The 20,871-nt window shown below is 31.9% G+C and overlaps 4 protein-coding genes and 2 long non-coding RNA genes across 8 annotated transcripts; 3 read left to right on the top strand and 3 right to left on the bottom strand.

Annotated features, from left to right (window-relative positions):
- The first annotated feature begins 137 nt into the window (after positions 1–137).
- On the top strand, positions 138–1,789 carry Mrpl39 (mitochondrial ribosomal protein L39). The gene is made up of 3 exons (XM_072016073.1): positions 138–232; positions 436–598; positions 722–1,789. Exons 2-3 carry the CDS (start codon positions 588–590, stop codon positions 1,695–1,697), a joined length of 987 nt encoding a protein of 328 aa, XP_071872174.1. The 5' UTR covers positions 138–232; positions 436–587; the 3' UTR covers positions 1,698–1,789.
- Positions 1,790–2,466: 677 nt separating this feature from the next.
- LOC139993907 (uncharacterized) lies at positions 2,467–4,818 on the bottom strand. The gene is made up of 3 exons (XM_072016072.1): positions 4,277–4,818; positions 3,476–3,776; positions 2,467–3,042 (listed from the first exon to the last, which is right to left on the bottom strand). The coding sequence occupies exons 1-3, from the start codon at positions 4,648–4,650 to the stop codon at positions 2,620–2,622; spliced, it is 1,098 nt and encodes a 365-aa protein (XP_071872173.1). The 5' UTR covers positions 4,651–4,818; the 3' UTR covers positions 2,467–2,619.
- A 1,116-nt stretch (positions 4,819–5,934) lies between these two features.
- Positions 5,935–9,958, bottom strand: LOC139993906 (uncharacterized). Of its 2 annotated transcripts, none has more exons than XM_072016071.1 (4): positions 9,805–9,958; positions 9,029–9,202; positions 7,450–8,018; positions 5,935–6,970 (listed from the first exon to the last, which is right to left on the bottom strand). In XM_072016071.1, exons 3-4 carry the CDS (start codon positions 7,981–7,983, stop codon positions 6,374–6,376), a joined length of 1,131 nt encoding a protein of 376 aa, XP_071872172.1. In that variant the 5' UTR covers positions 7,984–8,018; positions 9,029–9,202; positions 9,805–9,958; the 3' UTR covers positions 5,935–6,373. The 2 variants fall into 2 exon arrangements, with proteins under 2 accessions (XP_071872172.1, XP_071872171.1); XM_072016070.1 differs by having other exon boundaries at positions 9,017–9,202.
- LOC139993911 (uncharacterized) lies at positions 8,018–9,109 on the top strand. The gene is made up of 3 exons (XR_011801485.1): positions 8,018–8,605; positions 8,683–8,872; positions 8,982–9,109. It is a non-coding gene; the product is annotated as an uncharacterized lncRNA (long non-coding RNA).
- A 4,351-nt stretch (positions 9,959–14,309) lies between the features above and the next one.
- LOC139993664 (chymotrypsinogen A) lies at positions 14,310–17,330 on the bottom strand. Of its 2 annotated transcripts, none has more exons than XM_072015585.1 (5): positions 16,993–17,330; positions 16,165–16,429; positions 15,802–15,947; positions 15,417–15,688; positions 14,310–14,668 (listed from the first exon to the last, which is right to left on the bottom strand). In XM_072015585.1, exons 1-5 carry the CDS (start codon positions 17,081–17,083, stop codon positions 14,486–14,488), a joined length of 957 nt encoding a protein of 318 aa, XP_071871686.1. In that variant the 5' UTR covers positions 17,084–17,330; the 3' UTR covers positions 14,310–14,485. The 2 variants fall into 2 exon arrangements, with proteins under 2 accessions (XP_071871686.1, XP_071871687.1); XM_072015586.1 differs by having other exon boundaries at positions 14,312–14,668; positions 16,165–16,411.
- LOC139993665 (uncharacterized) lies at positions 15,457–17,400 on the top strand. Its single transcript, XR_011801430.1, has 5 exons — positions 15,457–15,565; positions 15,856–15,949; positions 16,094–16,786; positions 16,995–17,088; positions 17,308–17,400. It is a non-coding gene; the product is annotated as an uncharacterized lncRNA (long non-coding RNA).
- The last annotated feature ends 3,471 nt before the right edge of the window (positions 17,401–20,871 follow it).

Below are 20,871 nucleotides of genomic sequence, written 5' to 3' on the forward strand. Positions count from 1 at the left end.
TTAGTGTTGGAATTCACATGAAATCACATGTGTATATGCCTTTTGCCTCGCACGATGAAGTATAAATCGTCTTTGCAAATCTTTTTTTTAAAGTAGTTGATTGTTAATAAATTATAAAGAAATTGTTACAGATTTTAAGTAACTCTTATACTTGTTTATGTGAGTGATGATTTTAATATATGTTAAATATTATTAACAAAATATTTAATACACATAAATAACTTGTGAGAAGGTAACAGAACAAAAAGAAATGTTTTATTTACAGCTACATTCTGTAAATGTGGATAATTTACACAAAAGGGCATGAAATTATTCTCTGCTCTATATTATTTTTTGTGTATACTAATAAATCTCAAAATTGTTTTGGTAAACAAATATATAAGATATTTAAGTTACGAAATATATAATCCCTTTTTACTACTTCTGTATTTTCAGTCATGAATAATTGGTTCATTGTTTAAATGACGTTTTAATTAATTAACTATTAAAACGAATAAAATAAAATCACAACTTTGATAATATATGTGACGCCGTCTTGAGAAGAATAAACTAGTTGTGTGAAATTTTTATCACATATATATTTCAGCATGTTTCAACGGTATGTACGTAACCTATTTTAACCGGTATTATTAAAAAATGTCGGTTTTCATGGATTAATGTAATAACAATTTTTTCTTTGTCATTTTAATTTTTAATATAATTTCTTTTATGTATATTTCAGTTATAAAAATCTATGCTTAATATCAAACATACAATCAAGATATAAGAGTATATTATCAAAAGTTGAAGTAAGAGAGAGAAGAAATTTGTTATTTGAAGAGGAAAAGAAAAGACAAAGAGACACTGTGGGACGAATTGAAAAGATAGAAGTTAAATATCAATCCCCAGTAGAAGACATAACACTTATAATGAACAAAGATATATCAACCCCCACAGATTGTGCAAAACATATCTCTGAAGGTGTATCTAAAGTGTCTGCTCTCGCTATGGTCGATGGATTACCATGGGATATGAACAGACCTTTATTAAAAAATTGTGAATTAAAATTTTTAAATTTACTTAGCCCAGAAAACAAAATAGTAAACGCAGCCTTTTGGCGAACTTGTTCTTTTATTTTGGGTGCTGTTATAGATATGGCCTTTAAACCACATATAACAGTTCACTTACACAGCTTTCCAATACCAGTCATAAAATCAGGTAGTTTTGTATATGATGTGTATGTTAATTTGGATGATTGGAAGCCTACAGGTCAAGAAATGCGTGCATTATCTGCTCAATATGTAAGGCTGATAAACAAAGAATTGCCTATAGATAGGATACAGGTTTCAACAAATTTAGCACTTGAGATGTTCCAGGATAACCCTATTAAAATATCACAAATACCAGAAATCGCAAGCAGTAACAACAATAAAATTACTTTGTATAGAATCGGTGATCATATAGATATTAGTAAAGGACCTATGATAGGAAACAGTTCGTTAATAGGACGTTGTACAATTGCTGCTGTCCACAAAGTTGCAGAGCAGGAAAGTCTGTATAGATTTCAAGGTGTAGCACTTCCTAAAGGAGTTCTTTTAAACCAATATGCATATGGCATATTGGAGAATCGCGCTAGAGAACTGAACACTACAACATGGTCGTTCTTATTGGAGGAAAATAAGGAGGAGGAGAGTACTGAAATGAGTGTTAGGGAGTGATCTTCTTAGTACGCCAAACATATAGTGTAAATAAAAATGCATACTTTCGGTACGAATCTTCGTAATTACAATAAAACACATTTATATAATTAATCATTCACATATATCTAAAGTACTTTATTATACCTCTTATCAATACCTACTATTAAATGTTGTACTTGTATATATATACGAGTATATAGCTAATGCCTTAAAAATTAGTATAAGACGTATAATTGTATAGTATCAATGTATATATAAATATGTATATACACGTTTGTATGTGTGTATACATTTGTACGTGTATATGCACATGTATGTTTACAGTACTTCATGGTACCTAATAATACTTTAATGTACAAATTGTGATAATTCAGCAATTTTAACATACTCTTGGTAGGAGAGATGTACATACATAAGTAGTGAGGTCATAAAAATAATCAAGCTTGAACATACATTAGTTTTGAATATCGAAATAGAAATTTCTAAGGAATAAAAAATCTAAGGGAGTTAATAGAATAATATAATATAAATAGTTAATATAAGGGAATTAGTAGAATAATAAAAAATCTAAGGGGAGATATGAAACTTAAATTAGCAACATAAGCTTATTAGGAGTATAAAATATCAAATTAGACATGTAGTTTTTTCTTTGCAGCTATAGGTTAATGTTTACTAATATAATTATTACTATGAAGTAGAAATAATTATGGACCATTAATACAATGTAATTTTAATGCAAGGTTATAGACAAAAATTTTAAATCAATTTATAAGTAATGTTTGTAATCTGAAATTTGGGAATTTCTATTTTATGACTTTCTCAAACTAATTATGTATCTACATTCAGCCTAAACGTATACAGTCCTATATATCTTCTACTAGATCAATCGATATGCTTATTTAATTAGTGACCTCAACTTATGTTTTAATTTATGATTTCACTATACATCTTCCACCATAAGTACACGTCGTGGACTATGCAATTCCCACACAAAATTACCAGGTAATCTATTAGCTATCGATGCTGGACACGTAACGTTCATTTGCAAGTAAAGTTGCTGATTCCTGCATGCTTTCATCTCATAAGTTTCGAACTCGTCCGATCTTAATATCGATCTAACAGCAAATGGAGCCAGGTCTGGCGTGCATTTCAGTTCGACTTCGATTATTAAATCGAAAGACGGTGGCCTCTGGACTTGTTGTTCCGTTTCAACTGTCAAATTCGTCGTGCTTACTGTCTGCATGAATTTGCTTTCATAAGCGTATTTGTTCATATTTCCATAGTAAAAGAAACGTCCACCATATTCTCCGTATCCTGAGTAAGTGGAAGCTGGCGGAGGTCTCAACGAGAGTGTCAAAGGAATCTATAAAGAAAGAAACATCGTTAGAGTTATTTATTGATAGTTACAGTGTGAATAGTATAATCAATAACGAATATTAGTAATCTATACGTTACTACCTGATACTTAGAAAAATTTGGTATTGACCGGTAAAAAGAGTGCCATTTTTCAATACGAAAGACAAACCTTATTTTATTGATGAAAAATAGATAAAAATTATTCAATATTTATCAAGAATTTATCTCATCTTATTTACATTCGAATTTTTGGAAAACATTTTTTCATAACAATAAAGTGAATACTCCAATAATTCGTAAAAATTACTTCAATTTATTGCTAAGAAAGATAATTTTTTAAGAGATTGATCATGAATCTATCAATATAATAATAATATATATAATATAATAATATAATTGTATATATATTGTTTAAATTTTTTTGTATATGTAAATGTCACCTGTAAGAGTAATTCGTGTTCGTAATGTAAGTTCTCGAAGAGGTGTTCGTTCACACTGCCTACTAGACGTCGTAATCGAAGATACATGAAACGTTGTTCGTCTCTCCAAGAATTCTCTTCAGCCTTTTTGGAAACATCTAGACTGGTGAACCAAGCGCGTTTCATTGTGTATTTCAATTTCATGCTGACAATTCTCCCGGTATCTCGTTTGTTAGTCAATACTTTGAAAAAGAGTACTTGTCGACCTTCTACGAGACAGTCCAGAACGTCTACGATCTTGCATCCGGAAATCAGGGCCGATCTACTAATATTATTTTATCGCGTGATATTTTAACACGTAAATATATATTTATTCTAAAAGATAATGTACATTAAAAAAAAATTGTTATATTTAAAAAAATCTATGCATATATTAAAAGAAATAGAGAGAAGCTTTCACTGAAATTAATAACAAAGATGACAAATTTTTCAAGAAATCACTCGTATAGTTATAGATGATAAAGGTCAAATTTCAGTTAAATTTTTCTTAACTTTCCCTATAAATTTTTTCCACAACTTAATATATTATAAATAGACTGCCGGATTTAATGCATTTACGGAGGAATTTAAAGTTGCAAATATATACAGAATGCATGTAATATGCAAAAATATATAAAATGTCTAGGGTACAGTACTCTCTATGATATTCAGTATTAATACTAGATTCCATTTTCCTAATTATCTTCAAATAAAAATATTGCACAAATATCCGCAGTCTAATTGTAATTTTTATAATCGATACTCTTTTACGAAGTGATTCACCTGTTCACTCTGCGTTCAGAGACTTTTTCAAAGAAGTTCATGAACCGTTTGCAGATGGCTATAAAAGAAGAGATAGTCGATTCTGCTGTACGAGGACCGATGATGGACGAGTGATACTTTGAAATTTGACTAAGTAGCTCGTTCAAGTTGTCGAGCAGACTACCAGCGTAGAAACAAAGCCTTGGAAATTTTTGTTGCTTCGTTGGAGGATGTGTATACCTCCAAGTGACGGCTCGCAGCATTTTGTATTGTGCTTTAATCAGCTCTAGAGCGTCTAAAGCTTTGCTACAGGCAAATAATTCGGCGTCCGTTTTTGTAGTTTTCATGACGTTCTCGTTGCGCTTTATTATACCATCCACCTTCGCGCAAGCCATCAGAAAGGCGCCATTTAAAACTGCTGCTGCAACCGTTGAGCAGTGTCTAATACAAAGACAAAAGTGAGTTTGAGTTACTTTTTTTTTTTTTTTAATAAAATAATGGATACAATTATCTTTTTTCTTTTGAGAATTTTAGAAGTTAGATTTTTTATTCTTCACATTCAGATCTCCTTAGATATCTTCTTCTTTTGGAATATTTATATTCATAAAAAGCATGGAATATACAAAAGGTGAGAGTCGTAATTATTATTTTTAACACTATATGTTATTAATTTAAAAAAAAAATGAGATGATATATTTTATAAAAATTTCTCTTCTAGATAATGACGCGGATAACAAAAATCTAAAATTAAAGCAGACATTTATACAGGCAGTGGTATTTAAAAAATTACCTAGAAACTAAACGAACGGAAGTAGCAACATCATGAAGAGGCAGTAACCGAAGAATCATCTCCAAAACTTCCGGCGGAAGCGTGTCCAATGCATAGCCGTGACAACTTTGTTCTGTTAACGGGGATATTTCTGATTCTTTCCGCGATCCCTGATATTGATCGCATCCTATAATTGGTATTTTCGGTCGCTTGTTCACGTTCATTTAAAATTAGAACATTAAAAAAGAATATAGAGTTAAAACAAATTTTCCCTTTGATGTCGATGCTACTTTGCGCTTCTTTGTGTTCCTTTTTTTTTTCTTTTACGTCGTCAGTGATCTGTTAAACAATTAATTATATATTTTCTCGTTATAACATTATTCTTTTTTGCTAATTAAATGTTGCCTCTGGGTAAAAATTTTATAAAACTAGAAATGTCGGACAAGACGAAACAAAACAAACGATACGTGGCTATCGTTTGTAATCGAGTTCTTCTTTCGATAATTGTATTACAATTTTCTACACAGGGTGTTTCAATCTTCGTATCCTCTAACATAGTTTCCGCTTGTACAGCGAAGAGGATAGCGGCAGTTGTGGTTATTGAAAACAAGAGATGTTTCTTTAGCGATCAATTTATTAGATTATGTACAAGTTGTGTGTCATTTTAAAGTCGAGATTGTCTTTGTTTTGTGTGTCGTTCCGATAAATGAAAGTTGAAAATAATATACAGCTCTGTCGATCATTAGACATCGATGTATAGGATAGAAACTTAAAATTACTTAAATTATATGTAGTCAATTATGTACTTTATAATTAAGCATAGCAATTTTTTTCGAGTATACAATAGTTGCAATTGTAGTTGCAAGTTGTCACATTGACTGTACATCTTTGAATTTTTGTAATTACATAGTGAAACAAAGTGATGAGACTAAATTGAGATTAATAAGAGGTTTTTAATCTAAGGATGCCTTAAAACCTTATCTCACAATGAGCATCGCTTTAAAATAATTTAACAATCTCCTTATTATAAACAAACAGTGTCAGTTCTTCATCAGTTTCGCCACTAGACACTTTCGTAAGACTTAATTTAATTTTTCAAACCCTGTTTTCATTATTAATCCTCCAATTCATTCCATTTCATCCCATTAATAAAATCTAGAATCTTCTAATTTGTCTTATAGCGAAACCTCATACCAGCAAGATTTTCAAACCAAATTAAACAAAATTTCTTAAGATCCTTTAATTTTAAGATTTAAAATTAAAAAAATTGAAAAGTCGACTTAAAAATTATACATTTATTTATAACCATCTTTCATTATTCATTTCAGGGCAAAACCACATTGGTGACCTTAGACAGAGAAATTAACAGGCATCAGGAGTGTGAACTTGGCCTGATCCACCGGGAATTCATCGGATGTACACGGACTGATGCTGTCCAAAAGCATTTGCATCGTCTTCTGGTTAGTAGGATGCTTCCTCTTAGCGTGTTCCCTCCTGTGCTTCAATTCTTTAAACGTTTTCCCGCATTGTTCGCAGACATAAGGTCGTGCTGCTTCGTGAGATCTCATGTGACCTTCGTAGTGACTCTTTCTGACGAATTTCTTGCCACACTGACCGCAGTCGAATTGAAAACGGCCTTCGTGAGCCGCCACGTGGGAGTTCAATGTCCATTTGGTCTTGAAAGTCTTGGAACAATAGTCACATCTTATCTTGGATGCTGTATTCGAATTATTTTTCACTGGTTGCGCAATTCTTCGAGGATTCTTATTCAGAAGCAACATCTCTTCAAACAAGAAGTCTTCTTTTTCTGGTTGTTCCCTTTCACTCTTTTCTAACACTGTTTGAGCTTCCAACATGTTTGCTGTGTGTTGCTTCATATGCTCTTGTAATTCTACCTCGTCCCGGGAACATGTTCCACACAGAGCACACACATTCTTACCTAGAACCTGTTAGATATTGATGATATAAATGTCAAAGATGGATCTGGTGTAATATACATACGTATAAGTAAAAGGTAAGGTTGTCTAGGTAATGAGCTAATTGATCTATTAGTTGATAAAGTTAGATGGATAGACAGTATTAGGAAAGAAGACGAATATAAACTAGACTTGTTTTGAGATCTGGAAGCTATTTGGTTCTGTTAGAATATTGCTACTTGTATTATGTAAGAGAATCTAAGTGATTACTAAAAACTGTTGTATTTATTATTTTCCAATAGCAAATGATGGTTATCCAAAGGGAGAGTCTGATTAATTTGTAGAAATTGTCATTTATTATTATTTCATTATTATTAGGAATATTCGTCATTACAAAATTAGGAATAAACCTGTATGCTGGAATATTTATTTATTCGCTGATGAATATTTCGTTGGAGTAACAAATTTAAGAAGAGAATCTAGTTAATTATTAGAAATTATTAACATACCTTCTCATGGGAGCTCATGTGAGCTTTAAGCTTAATCTCACTAGTGTACTTCTTCTTACAATGCAAACAAGAATAAGATTTACTCTCGCGTGATTCATCATTCCAAACCATATGTTGTCTATCAATTATTCCATTTGCTATATTCTCGTTACTTTCCTTCCCATTTTGTTTGCCGACCATAGTGTAATTTTCATAATTGTGCAGCTTTTCTTTTCTCATTTCGTGACGAGCAATGTGTCGTTTTAGGTCGTGTGCCCTCGAAAAGGCTCTCCCATACCTGGTGCAGCCAGGATAAGGACATCCTTTGGTTTTATCATTTCTTAGCCGAGAGTGAACATTATTGGAGGACTGTTTGCCATCCTTGGTGTAATCTTTGCAAGATTTTTCAATTTTCTGACTGGTAACTGTGGCCAACTGAGCTGATAATGGAATTAAAATAGAGATGGTTTCATTGGTTCCTGGATTCACTATGGGACCAACATGGATGGCTGGAGGCGTTGCCAGGGATATACCATTTTCATTATTTTTACTCATCACGATCCTCGGTAAAATCTCCCAGTTCTTGAATACTAAAAAAGACAAAAGAAAAAAAGGAAACATTAGTAGCTTGTTTTGTGTCATAGGAATTCCAATTGTAGGTCACTGGAGAAAACATGATAACATGGGAGATTAATCGATAACTTAATAAATTTGGAAGTACTTCCTTATAAAAAATAGGAGATGTGATATATTATGTTCTTCTCTTGTAATCTTTAATTATTACGAGAATCGTTTTTTCAGGGAGAAATGAAATGGAGCGAATGAAGAATTTAATCCTATATTCATATTCAATATTCAACGAATCGATATCGTAAAAACCTAGTCCTATGGGAACTCGAGAAAGCGTGAAACCGATAGTAAAAGACAAGTACTTGTGTTCTTCTATTTTTAATTTGTATATGCAACTCAATGTAATTTAGATATAGTATTTATATTATCGAATCATGCATGTACAGGGAGTTCCAATAATGATCACATTTTAACATCTTCACTATAAAATAAGGAATTAAAAGAAGAAAATATTCTGATATTTTACAATGCAGATGACTTTTTGAACAACCATAGGAAATTTTAATCTATGGAGATCGTTTATAGCTTCCATAAACAGATAAATGAAGTCTTGTGAAAAAGCATTCTAACATATTACAAAATTCCTAGTAAATAATTTTGTTTTAGAATTTTCAGTTTATCAAGAAATTTTGACGAGTGGCCATAAAGTAATTTTATTAAATAATTCAATAATTTTTGTTTGAATCTTTCCAGTTTGCCAAGAAATTTTGATGAATAGCCAGAATTATTGAACCACCCTGTAGATGCATTATTCGCCATGGAAAGGTCTACTTCTCCAAATGAACTTTCCCTCGAACAATAGTATCGAACAAAGGTAGCATAACAAAATCAGTAGCCATCTTGAATCGAGCAAATTCACCCTCTGTATTTCGAATAAAAGAAATTTGCAGTCGCAAGTGACATTACATTCATTTACATTTCAGGGGACTACGAAACAGTTCTGGAAACGGGTTCTTACTTGGTTTGCAACCTTGCTCCGCTTTGATTCTTCGATCGCCTCCCTCTTTTATTCGACACGTCAGAGGCTGCCTCAATGATTCATCCACCTCACGCCTCTTCTACCCTCCCCTTGGAAAGGGCGAGTCGACACGCGACATCACGTATCATTTCTTTATCCACAAGTATTCAACGATAATTTCATTCACTGTTAAATAATTTTTATTATTTATACATGTACCTATATGTAGAAGTACATATACAGTGGCTGTAAGAAGTATTTATACGTCATTAATATATATTATACTATATAATAAATAAATACTATTATACTATATATTATAGTATTTATTATAGTATTAAATATTTAGTATTTATCGTAGCATTCACATGCTAATTAATTAGGTCTAAGTACGTTAAATCTCGTACTATTCAGTATTATTTTCACATTACTATAAAAATTTGATACCATGAACCCGAAACGCATAGAATCTGGTAAAAAGACGCTTCATTAGAAAATAAGGGTATGTTCAAATAATTTCTGCAGCCACTATATATATTCATGTATATATCTATTTCACGTTATCACATATTTTTGTGTATGACGAATAAGCCGCGCAATTAATGATTCTTTCCTTTCGAGACTTTCTCGAGCAATTCGTTTTCTTAACAAGCACCCCACCCGGGTTTGCACCGGGTAAAAACGGACGACAATTTTTCGCGGATCGAAAGGAATTCTGACGAGAGACGAGGTTTCTCCCTTTCTCTCCTTATCCACCTCTCTTCACTACCACGAGAGCCTCTCTATACCTTGTGTACGACACACACGATCTTTGTGAACACGCGCGCGGTCGTGTGTTGCCGTGCGTTACAACGTGGATGACTCCTCCACGGCGTGGATGAAACGACTCACTCGACTTGCTCACTTTCCTCGCCGCGATGAAAGTGTGCTACTACTGATCAGGAACGCGCACTCTCCCTGTTCGTTTCACGGACGCGGTACCTCGCGCATGTCAACGTCTGTCTTGCTGATATATTATAGCTCGATGAGAGTATTGTCGTGATGTTATGCTGTTCTCTAGATTTTCTTCCTTTTTTCTTTTTCGTTCTGTCTTATTAGTGATTTCTTGTTAATATTTGTTTTAGGGAAAAGGGGTGAATGATTAGAGAGGAAGAGGGTTTGAGTTTGATTAGATTTAAATTAAGTTAAATGTAAATTAGGTTTAATTTAGATTGGAATTGTATTGTAAGTAGATAGAGGACGTCCGTATATTTATGGGAAATTTGTAGATGCTGGAATATACAGAATGTACATAACATACAAAAATCCACATGTTGGACGAAAGTATTGTCATAATGTCACGCTGCAAGTTCTATAGATCTTTCTCCTTTTTTAGTTGTTTCGTTATTGGCGATTTGTCGTTAACTTTTGTTTTAGGGAGAAATAGCGTCTGGATTAGATTTTAATTAAATTAAGTTAGGTATAAATTTGGTTGAATTTAAATTTCAATTGAATTATAACTAGATTGATGATACCTTGGTATTTATGGAAAATTTGAGAATGTTAGAAGATACGGAATATATTGATACATACATAACAGGCACAAATGTTTTGAGGAGGGTGGCTGAATGACTAAAAGAGAAGCTAATTTTTTAAAAGGATGCATTAATCTTTATTCCGAATTCCATGATTTTTATTGATTCTTTATATTTTATCCTTTTATGTAGTTATAATTACAAATTTCGTACTAATGTAAATTCAGTTTTAATTATGAATTTATAGAGATAAATTTTACATCTATGAACACAACTTCTAGAAGAACTCTTAGATTTGCAAAATCCACCGAGTCATATAATACAATGGAAACGTTACTAAACAGCTTGATATCAAATGACACACCTTCTCAACTTCCCCTGAGATCACATATACCGAGCTTAATCAGCTAATGGCGCGGTTGAAAATAATTACTGTCGAATGGGTAATTTGGATCAAAAAATGATATTACATTACATATGTAAAACGACTCATCATCTTTAAACATTTTTAAAAGCCAAAAATATTATAAAGGGGAAAAATCAGCTTTATTATGTTTGTAATAATAACGTGTGCAAATGATATACCTACATTAGCGAGAAAATTTCATGAAATGAAATGTACGATTTAATTAAACGCCTGTTAAACACGGACACGTGCACTGACAACAACATCTGTACTATTATATTATATTAGGCATCTAATGTAATTATGTAGTAGCTACTAATCAACGCAAGTGTGACGGACACGAAAGGTCTAATCTATTAGGTAAACTGAATTTCATCCACGCTTAGTGATCATTGCATTCTTTTTACTTTTTTAACATATTTTATCATAACTTTATTTTAAAGATTTGGTGTTCTAATCACTAGATGTTAATACAGAGTGATCCAGAGTTTAATAGCCGAATTTTACATAGGTCGTTTAAAACTCCATTGAAATGTTATGATAAAAGTACGAAATACAAAGAGAATGCGATTTTTGCCAGCAATTTTACGTCATTACTTATAACATTATAAATACTGGAATATACTATATATTTTCGTCTATTTTGTGCGTTATATGCATTTTTAAATAAATGCATTTCCCATTAATGCGTGAAGATTTGCAGTCTAGTAATTTTATTTTGTAATAAGTTAGGAGGTAGCACATGCATAGAATAATAGCGTTTACAGAATTTGTTCTAAATTATTTATTGTTGCTGATGGAGAAGTTTGTTTCTTGTAGTTTCCTTCAATCTTGAGTATGGTGAGGCTTTTATACTTGATGCTAAAATGCTCGTATACATCTAAGTAGATTCATTGAATACGGAAATTTTTATATTGACAAGATTTCCTTTTCAACCTGTTAAGCATATCCTTTAAATAGGAACTTTCATAATCGTCGAATTAGAAATAAAAAGTTAATAAATTTCTATTGAGTCGGTTTCAGTTCTTGCAAATGTAAATATAATATGAGTCATCTTTAAATAATCTGATCGACGAACTAACTCATGTCCCTTGGTTGACAACTCGTGATTTTATAGAGGATATTTTGTAGCATATTAGTACTGTTCTACCTTTCTAAAAATCGTCTGATTTACCATAGATCTACTGTAATAAGAATTATTATTCTTGCGCATAAAATATTTTGAATTATATTTAATAACAAATTTTGATAAACGTGATAGGGTGAAATAGTATAAAATATAGGTACATATAGGATAATATATGTATACATATGTACATAGAATACATACAGTGTGAGGTGGTTATAACGTGTAGGTTTATTCAATAAAATAACGAGTGGACGAATTTGTAATAGTCAGATGTATTAAAATAAGTACGACTACTAGTACAGAGATAATATATGCCGGTTGTAATCGTCTCTCGCTCAGTGCTGCTATACCAATCCAAGAAATGATAATTATACTATTGTCATAGGTACCATGATGTTACCACAAAAGGTTAAGTTAAGTTAAAAAGTTAAGTTGTAACCTAAAACAACGTTAATATTCAAAGGTACAATAATACGGGTCTCTCGCAGATTTGAGTTTTCCATTTCAATTTGAAACTTTTTCTACGGCCATGTGCCGCTACAAGTATAATATAGATAATATAGATAATGCAATATCAGAGATATAATATGTATAGATAGCATGCATACAGAATATTATAGATAACATACAAAACATAGAATATTATAAATAATATAGATAGTGGAGCATAGCATAAATAGAACAGACGTAGAAACGCTGACTATAAAATTGTTAAATCCTCAATGTTTGAGGGTTTAACATTTTAACATTTTAACATTAATAGATTTAACATTGAGAAATATCGTGTGGTTGATTTGTCATTACAATCCGTTTACTTGTAAAACGTTACATAGCGTTGCACATTTATTGTCAAGCATTTTTTATTTAAATAATATTCTTCAAAAACCGAAAAATTATAATATACAAGCCATACATATGGCTTCAAATAAATCGATAAACACTCGACGCTAAAACACACAGTACATGATAACGACAGAAACACAGTGGATAGACGGTGTAAACGAAACTTGATAAGAGCATGCTTTGGTATGCTAAGTGGTACGTATTAAGCTAATTAATGGATGCATCTCGGCATAATTTGTGTGTTCAGAGTCTCTTAGTTACCACGGTGTACGCGGTTCCTGTGACAGATCGATACTTCTAATTTCATCGGTTGAAGAGGGGCAGAGAGGAAATGGATGGAAAGGGAGAGGAGAGACTAGGAGGTGGAGATGCAATCGCTTTGGTTGTCATACGCACAATCACGAGGTTGCGTAACGTTGAATCTACGATGTTCGAAAAGAGTGAAGCAACTTCGGATTTTCTTCCCTTATGAGAGTCATATAAATGCAGATGTGGTCGTATTTCCGGTATAGAAACATCGGTATCATTTCGAAGTATACATACAGCAGCTCACAAAAGTATCTGAACACTTGCAGAAACCTTTTAGCGAAATATAGAGGGTGTCCCAGTAATAATGGTACAATTGACAAGGAACTGACCCTCAATTTGTTTTTAAATTAATAACAATCAACTGTTTTATTAAAAATTGTATTTCCCCCCATAAAATATCCAACACTAACATGTTGCATATATACGATCTAACATACAGGATACAGGGTAAAATGTATCTGTAAAAATATAAATTAAAGATTATTTATGTTTTCTGTCGTATATGAAATTATTATGCGAAGTGAAAATGATCGTTGTACGAGAATCAGATAATTGGTCGTTGTATATAGATATTCATTGTAATACAGGGTATATTACAAGTATTTAGTAATAAGAAAATTTTATTCTGTATTGTTTGTTCATTTTTCCACATGGGATTTACTCCTTGCCAATTGTACCACAACTACTGGGCTCATTGCATTGCTAAGGAGATTTCAAAGAGTTTCATACAACACACGTCATACATTTACATTTATATATAATATATTATAAAATAATAAAAAAAAATAGATAATACGTTATAATATACTTGTAAAAGTTTTCTACAAATGCTAAGATACTTTCATGAGCCACTGTATATTATAATGTACGTTGGCGGGCATAGGAAGATACCTTAGCCCCTGGCGAATGGCTTTTCTTTGGAACTTACCAGTGCAGTGGATGCGCTTTTATTTCCATAACACGTGAATGTATATGTATATGCTTGGTCTTATTTCCTATTGAAATCGAGGTTTTATGGTTTTCAGATGCAGCGTGTTCTATTCGTACATAGATTTTGCGATTGTTTCCAAATTATGGTAAATTTGCGTGGATAAGATGCATATAATAAATAGAAGAATACGTTGTACTTTGTTTTTTATTAAAAATTATTTGTATTAAAACTTACACAGGAGAGCGTATATGCATATGTACAATGGTCTACTCGAATAATATTTACATAAATATTATCTACATTTCAAGGTACACGTGAATTAATATACTGATTAAAATTATAAGAATTGCGTATCATCGTCATTGTTCATAGTATTTCTTATCCATTTTACGTAATACTGTATCCTAGTATACACATCAGGATATCCTGGTCGAGCACATCCTGATCCAAAAGAAGTGACGCCTGCCAATTGCCATACTCCGTCTGCGCGACGACATTGTAATGGTCCTCCAGAATCACCCTAAGAGATGTTTCTATTTTATCATTTAAAACATTACTTACAAATGTATATATGTATATTTATATTGCTAAAAACATTTACGACACTAATTACTGAAAATATTGTTAAAATATTTGAATCAAATTTTACTAATCTCGAAACGAAGAAATGTGTACTACAATACTTTTATCTTATAACTTAAAATATTGCTTAATATCATATATATATATATGTATATTCAAAAATTTTTTAAAATATTTATAACTAATTGTTGAAAATATTTTTTAGGTATGCGAATGTAATACTGAATATCCTTAAGAGGAAAAAATATTTACTATAATGCATAGTAAATGTTTCAGAAAGAGTATTAAAATCGAAGTATGATGAGTATGGAGAGATCTCAATGTTAATTTCACATTGGTACAAATAGCAATTTTATAAGTAAAGGAATTGACGAGGTTCATCTGGATAGAGCCTTGTCATTGAAAGCCAGATTGCATTAATGCAAGGATTCCAATCTACTTAAGTGCATTTTGATGATCGGTGGTAGATATCTTACGTAACGACGAAAGTAATAACTCTAAATTTCATGAAATCAAATGATGAAAATGTTTTAGAATTTGGATAAAAAACATTGCTTTTGAAATAATAAGATTAGAACAATGTTACTCGCACGCAGTATAATATGATATAATAATATTAAGCATTCCAGCTTAGATTTTTACTCGGCAGAAATTTAGTTAATATAATATAGAAATTGATTATTTACCACGCAACTTCCGGTCGAGCCATCAGTGTGACCAGCACAGAGGTGACCGCTTCGAAGCGATACCGATTTCCCATAAGCTTTCATGCATTTTTCAAGATCTAGCAATGGCACTGAGGCTTCTAATAGCGCAGTGGAAAGTGACTGAGAAGGTCCGTATCGACCCCAGCCAGAAGCGACGCATTGTCTATTCGCAAGCTCCTCTTCTGGCTCTGGTAAACATATCGTTCGTACTACTTTGGACAAAGGAGCTGGTCTAGCTAACTTCATCAGCGCTAAGAGAAAATTGAATATCCTAAATTTTAGTAATTTTAACACAAACTATCGTAGTTACCTAGGTTCTTATCGAGCCAACGATACCATTTTAGGATTAAAATTGTTTATTTACCAATATCGTGTAAGTAATTGTTGAATCTCTCATGGAGGATCACTCGTTCAACAGGTAGTCTTGCCGAGCCTCGTCCACCGGAGTCTAATTCCCATTCCCCAACCACCGCTGTCCACAGTGCGCCGATCGGTAAATTGAAAAGCTCGCTGTAAGTAAATATCGGGTCAGTTTATAAATCGATGGTGAACAAAATATATATATTTATATTTAATTAATCTTTACTTATACGGATAAATTTCATTGGCTAACAACATTGTATATTTATCTAATAATTTAATAAATCTTTTTTTAGACACCCTATACAGTGATAATCTGGAAGTTCGTCGCTAAGTTCGTATAGATCCAATGAAAAGTGAAACCCACTTATGAATGCAATGAGCAGCTGTGACGACCCAAGTGGGTTCAATGAGAACGCCGCCGCACCAGTGACCGATAAATCCTAACTTTGGGTGGAGAAGTTGTAGAGACACCTGCCAGGGCCAAGAGCCTCGTTTACTCGGTTTCCCGTTGAATATTCGACCCGTTGTACTCCCGACGTTCTTTTGCTTGTCCACAGTAGAAGAAGTGACGTTTTTCACCGACAGAATCGCACGTGGCTGCCTATGCGATGCTGAAGGACATCCGCAAGCTGTTATTCAAAAACTCAAGTTTCCCACCTCGTTGACGTTCACTGATAGTCAACTAATATCAATTAAATACGTAATATATTCAATGGTTCGACGAAATGGTTATTTGTAGATTGCAAATTTTTATGAATTCACGCGAAATTTAAAGATTTAAAAGTATACAAAATGCATATAATAGTTCTATAATATATGTATATAATAGTTCCTCTATAAATTCTGTTTCTAATTCTAATTCAGTTTAGTTACAGAAATAAAATCTAAATGGAGATCTGTGTCACCCACTAGATACTATTAGTGCTTTTATTTTAGCATATTAAATGCATCCTGCAGACTTTTCCACTTTTCCATTTCTCATAAAGGTACAAACAATCTATTTATTATATTGGATAGACATTGCATTGAAATGTTTAATGGCTATCAAACTTGAAAAATAAAAATGATCTTCCTTAAAAAGTTAAAAGACATACAATATTTTAAAAATATCTAAAAATACATTATAAACAATATTCAAAAAATACACGATGAGTGTTATAGAAACGGTAGCTTAACATTATGTTATACTTACAGAAATGATCTTCCTGAACGATCCTCAGGATCGTGCAGTCGATCTCCGCAAGAATGAAAAGAAGTATCGCCAGCCCACCGCGAAGATTCATTTCCAGTAAGGGAAGCACACCATGTATACAACTATCTTCTTCAACCCCGTACACTTTATTGTCTCATACTCTTCATATTGAATTATAACGATATACACTTTGAACTTTACTATTTTATTGATAATGAATTTTCTTAATATACCTTTGAATGTTTTAAGTCTCACAGTGTACACAAATCAATTTTTTTACTATCAATCAATTAATTAATTTCTATAATCTTTCAGACAACATCACAATGGTATTAAAAAGACACGCATAATCGAAGAAAATAAAATAGACGAATAAAAGGTACTTTAACAAAGATATCTACGAAAGTTTACAACCTTTAACGAAGATGATAGAGGCAAGTGACGAGAGTACGACTAGGTAATCCTTGTTGCGGATCGTTCACTAGAACGAGTAAATCCTTCGAAGGAACTTACTTAGAAGAAAGTGATCGTTGACGATTCCCATCGAAGAAGGGGAATATGCATACTTGCGATCACGACGAACCAGTGGAAACTGGCAGCTCTTAAACAGACGAATATCGCTCTCACTAACGAAAGTTACCTCTTTGCCATCACTGTCTTTCTTCCTCGCTCTTTTCATACCAATTAGAAACGTTCATTTTTCTTAGATGCGATTATGAATCGTGTGTCTTCACAAACGCGTGCAATAAGATCCTTCTATCAATGAATCTTTTTTTATTATTGTCTATTTAATTCTCAATTAACTTACATATTACATACTTCCTTTAGAATAGAAACAAATCTTCTTCGTTGCTTTTCAGATAGGAATTTTAAAGACTATTTCTTTGAGAAAGAAAAATCTTCATGGGAAAAGGAAAGTTGACTCTACGTTGAGTTTAAATAGACTTAGGATATTGTTTCAGCTCTGCTAATGAGATAGTGAATGTAATTCATACTTAATTTTATGTAGATTATATTTCATCCAATGTTGGATTAGATCTAATTATTCAAATTTAATGTTAATTTGGTGTTTAATTTAGTACTTAATTTTGGTTCACCTCAATTGAGCTAAATCTAATAAACTTGACACAGATATAATTTAATACTTAAGAGGAGTTAAGGACTGAAGATCGAAATTAAAAAATGTGTTATTTAAAATAATTTTTGTCTAATTTGAATCTAACTTAGTACCTAAAAGGACTTGGGGATAAAATTTTAGGATTTAAAAAATGTACACGTCATTCAATCTTAAACTATAAAATTTAGAAATGGAGATATTTTCATGGTGATGTCTAGATCTAGAAACCCAATTCGCCTACTAAACACATCCTGCGTTACAGATCTTCCTTTCAGTTTGTAACGTATAATCCGTTATGAATCATTTAGTTGTAGTTTCTCGTAATTACGCATTATCGAGGCATCGGAGGAACGATCGCTTTTTTGCTTGACGTCGAATTACCCGATGCAGTAGCGTGTTTACCAACAGACCTGTTAATCATTACTCTCGAGAAGCGGATTCTTGCTGAGAAACATAAACGCACGTATAGCTTGTCATTTCACTACAACGAGAATGTCAGTGATGCAGAGCAGTGAACCTAGAGGACGGTTCAAAAATTCAATCATAAAATTCTTGGAAAAGGATCATTATATTACATTGATTATCAAATTAATTTATAGAAGCAGACGACCAATACTTACAGTTCTCGATTTTGAAATTAATTCTTTCATAAAAGGCAAAAACAACAAAAACTTGAAGATGACATTGGTATCTTTGGAATTTACTTTATTAAAATATAATTAAATAATATAAGTATCATAAATAAAAAGATTTATTGAATATTTTTCCATGAGAAAAGGAAGGATGTTCAAATTTGAAAATTGGAAGACATGTTTTGAAAGGATCTGTATAACTTTTGCATAAAAACGTGTTAATTATAAATTGAGGATATTGAGAACTAAAAATAATAGTTTGTTTCCTTTTTTGAAGCAACTTGTAGAGTTGCTGTTATCGAGGCCATTTCCATGAGGCAAGGAAAGTGAGGAGGAATGCAATGTGACGTCGAGATAAGTAACGAGTTGAGCGTGTTTAATTACTCTCTCTGTTCGCGAGAACATTTTTAGCATTGTTAATTTGTTCAAAAAGAACTTTATAGCGTTATAAATTATGAAACTTGATCGAAATTACAAAAATTCCACGACGTAAATTATATAGTTGAAACAAGGCAGGAAGCGTGTAAACGAGATTTCCTTTTTTCTCCCTTTGTAGTTCAGAAGAAAGCGATGTAAAGTAAAATTGTTTTCTACGAATCTTCCGTCGTTATTTGAATTTTCTATGGTTCAATTTTGTCACTATTTCAGTTAACATCGAATAATTTCGTACTATTTCCATTAGAAACGGTCCAAGTGTAATACTTGTATAGAATCAGCTCTAATTGTGAAAGCTAAGACAGTAAAGTCGATGAAAGCGATCCTTTTGTTTTTCCAAAGCGATTTAACATGACCGTAATTCCGTGTGTTTCACGTTCAGTTTAAAATTCCTGCATGCAAAAAATGAAAATATTCCGTTTCGACTATACATTGCTTACAAAATGTACAAAATGTGTATATTTCCCTCTTGTAATAATTTTTTCATCCAATTGTAAAAAAGTGCATCTGATATTTATGAAAAACCGATACACATTTTCACTCATTAATTACAATAGAGAAAGTTATAAAAAAAACTGCTTTCTGATATTCTTAAAGAACATAGTGCATGCACCATTTACTACACCTGCATACTTAGATAGTTTTCAAATCTTATGGAATTATTTATTATAATTGAAATTTAAAAACTGAGATATAAATATATCTTTTGATACAAATTCATATAAATTTTTTATTGTCATATCGTTAATAATAATATGTAAGGTACATATAGTATATATTATAATTTATTATAATTTGTAATAAATTATAATAAAATATGTAAAAGGTTATATGTAGACCGGAAGTGTTATATTGCCCGGATATAAAAATGCAATATGGCGGCTGAGGAAAGGTGGGCACATGCCACAAAGCAAGAAAACACATCAAGATCAGTTATATATATTTTAATCAATTTATTTCCATACCGGACTACAAGGGTATATATATATTTATTTATTTATATACTTTTTTTTGTTATTACAGTCGATTGCTTTCTCTTAACCATTCCAATCAATACAGATTGAGATTCGAATTTATAGCAATACATTGCAAGTAAGCAAATTAGCCTAATTTGGTACGGCGTTTCCTTTTAGATCAACCAGACTCGAGAATCGTTATAATATACATGTACAATAATAAGCGTGCTGAATGTGTAAAAAGACGGAATAGATTGAATCCATTTAGGAGATAAAAATTGCTACAAAGTATCTTATAAACTGTAATTGACAATACAATGATATATAGTCAATCAGAACATTTTTTGGTAAGCAGTAAAAAAATTTTATTCATTAATGTTGAACGATTGCAAATACACAATTATATATTTCGAAAGAAAGAAATTACAATGCCCAAAGGTCAATTGTCCCGTTATCTTAATTAAAAAAGAGTTTCGACGTTGAAAATGTCTAAAAAAATATCCCAAAAGACATAGGTCTTTTATAAAAATTTAATGTAAAACAAATAGACAAAAGGAGAAGAAATTCTATCTCTTCTAGAATCTAACAATATTTATGTTAAAAAATATTAGATTGTTTCTCACCGAACAAAATTTTAAAATGTCCATTGCAATCATTCAGCATTTCTGTGATCAAAAGATCGAACAAAAAAAAGATCAATGTACGCGTGTTCAGCTGTGTCGTGGAACAACGAACAGTT

The sequence above is a fragment of the Bombus fervidus genome, chromosome 13, assembly GCF_041682495.2.
Source record: "Bombus fervidus isolate BK054 chromosome 13, iyBomFerv1, whole genome shotgun sequence".
NCBI lineage: Eukaryota > Metazoa > Arthropoda > Insecta > Hymenoptera > Apidae > Bombus > Bombus fervidus.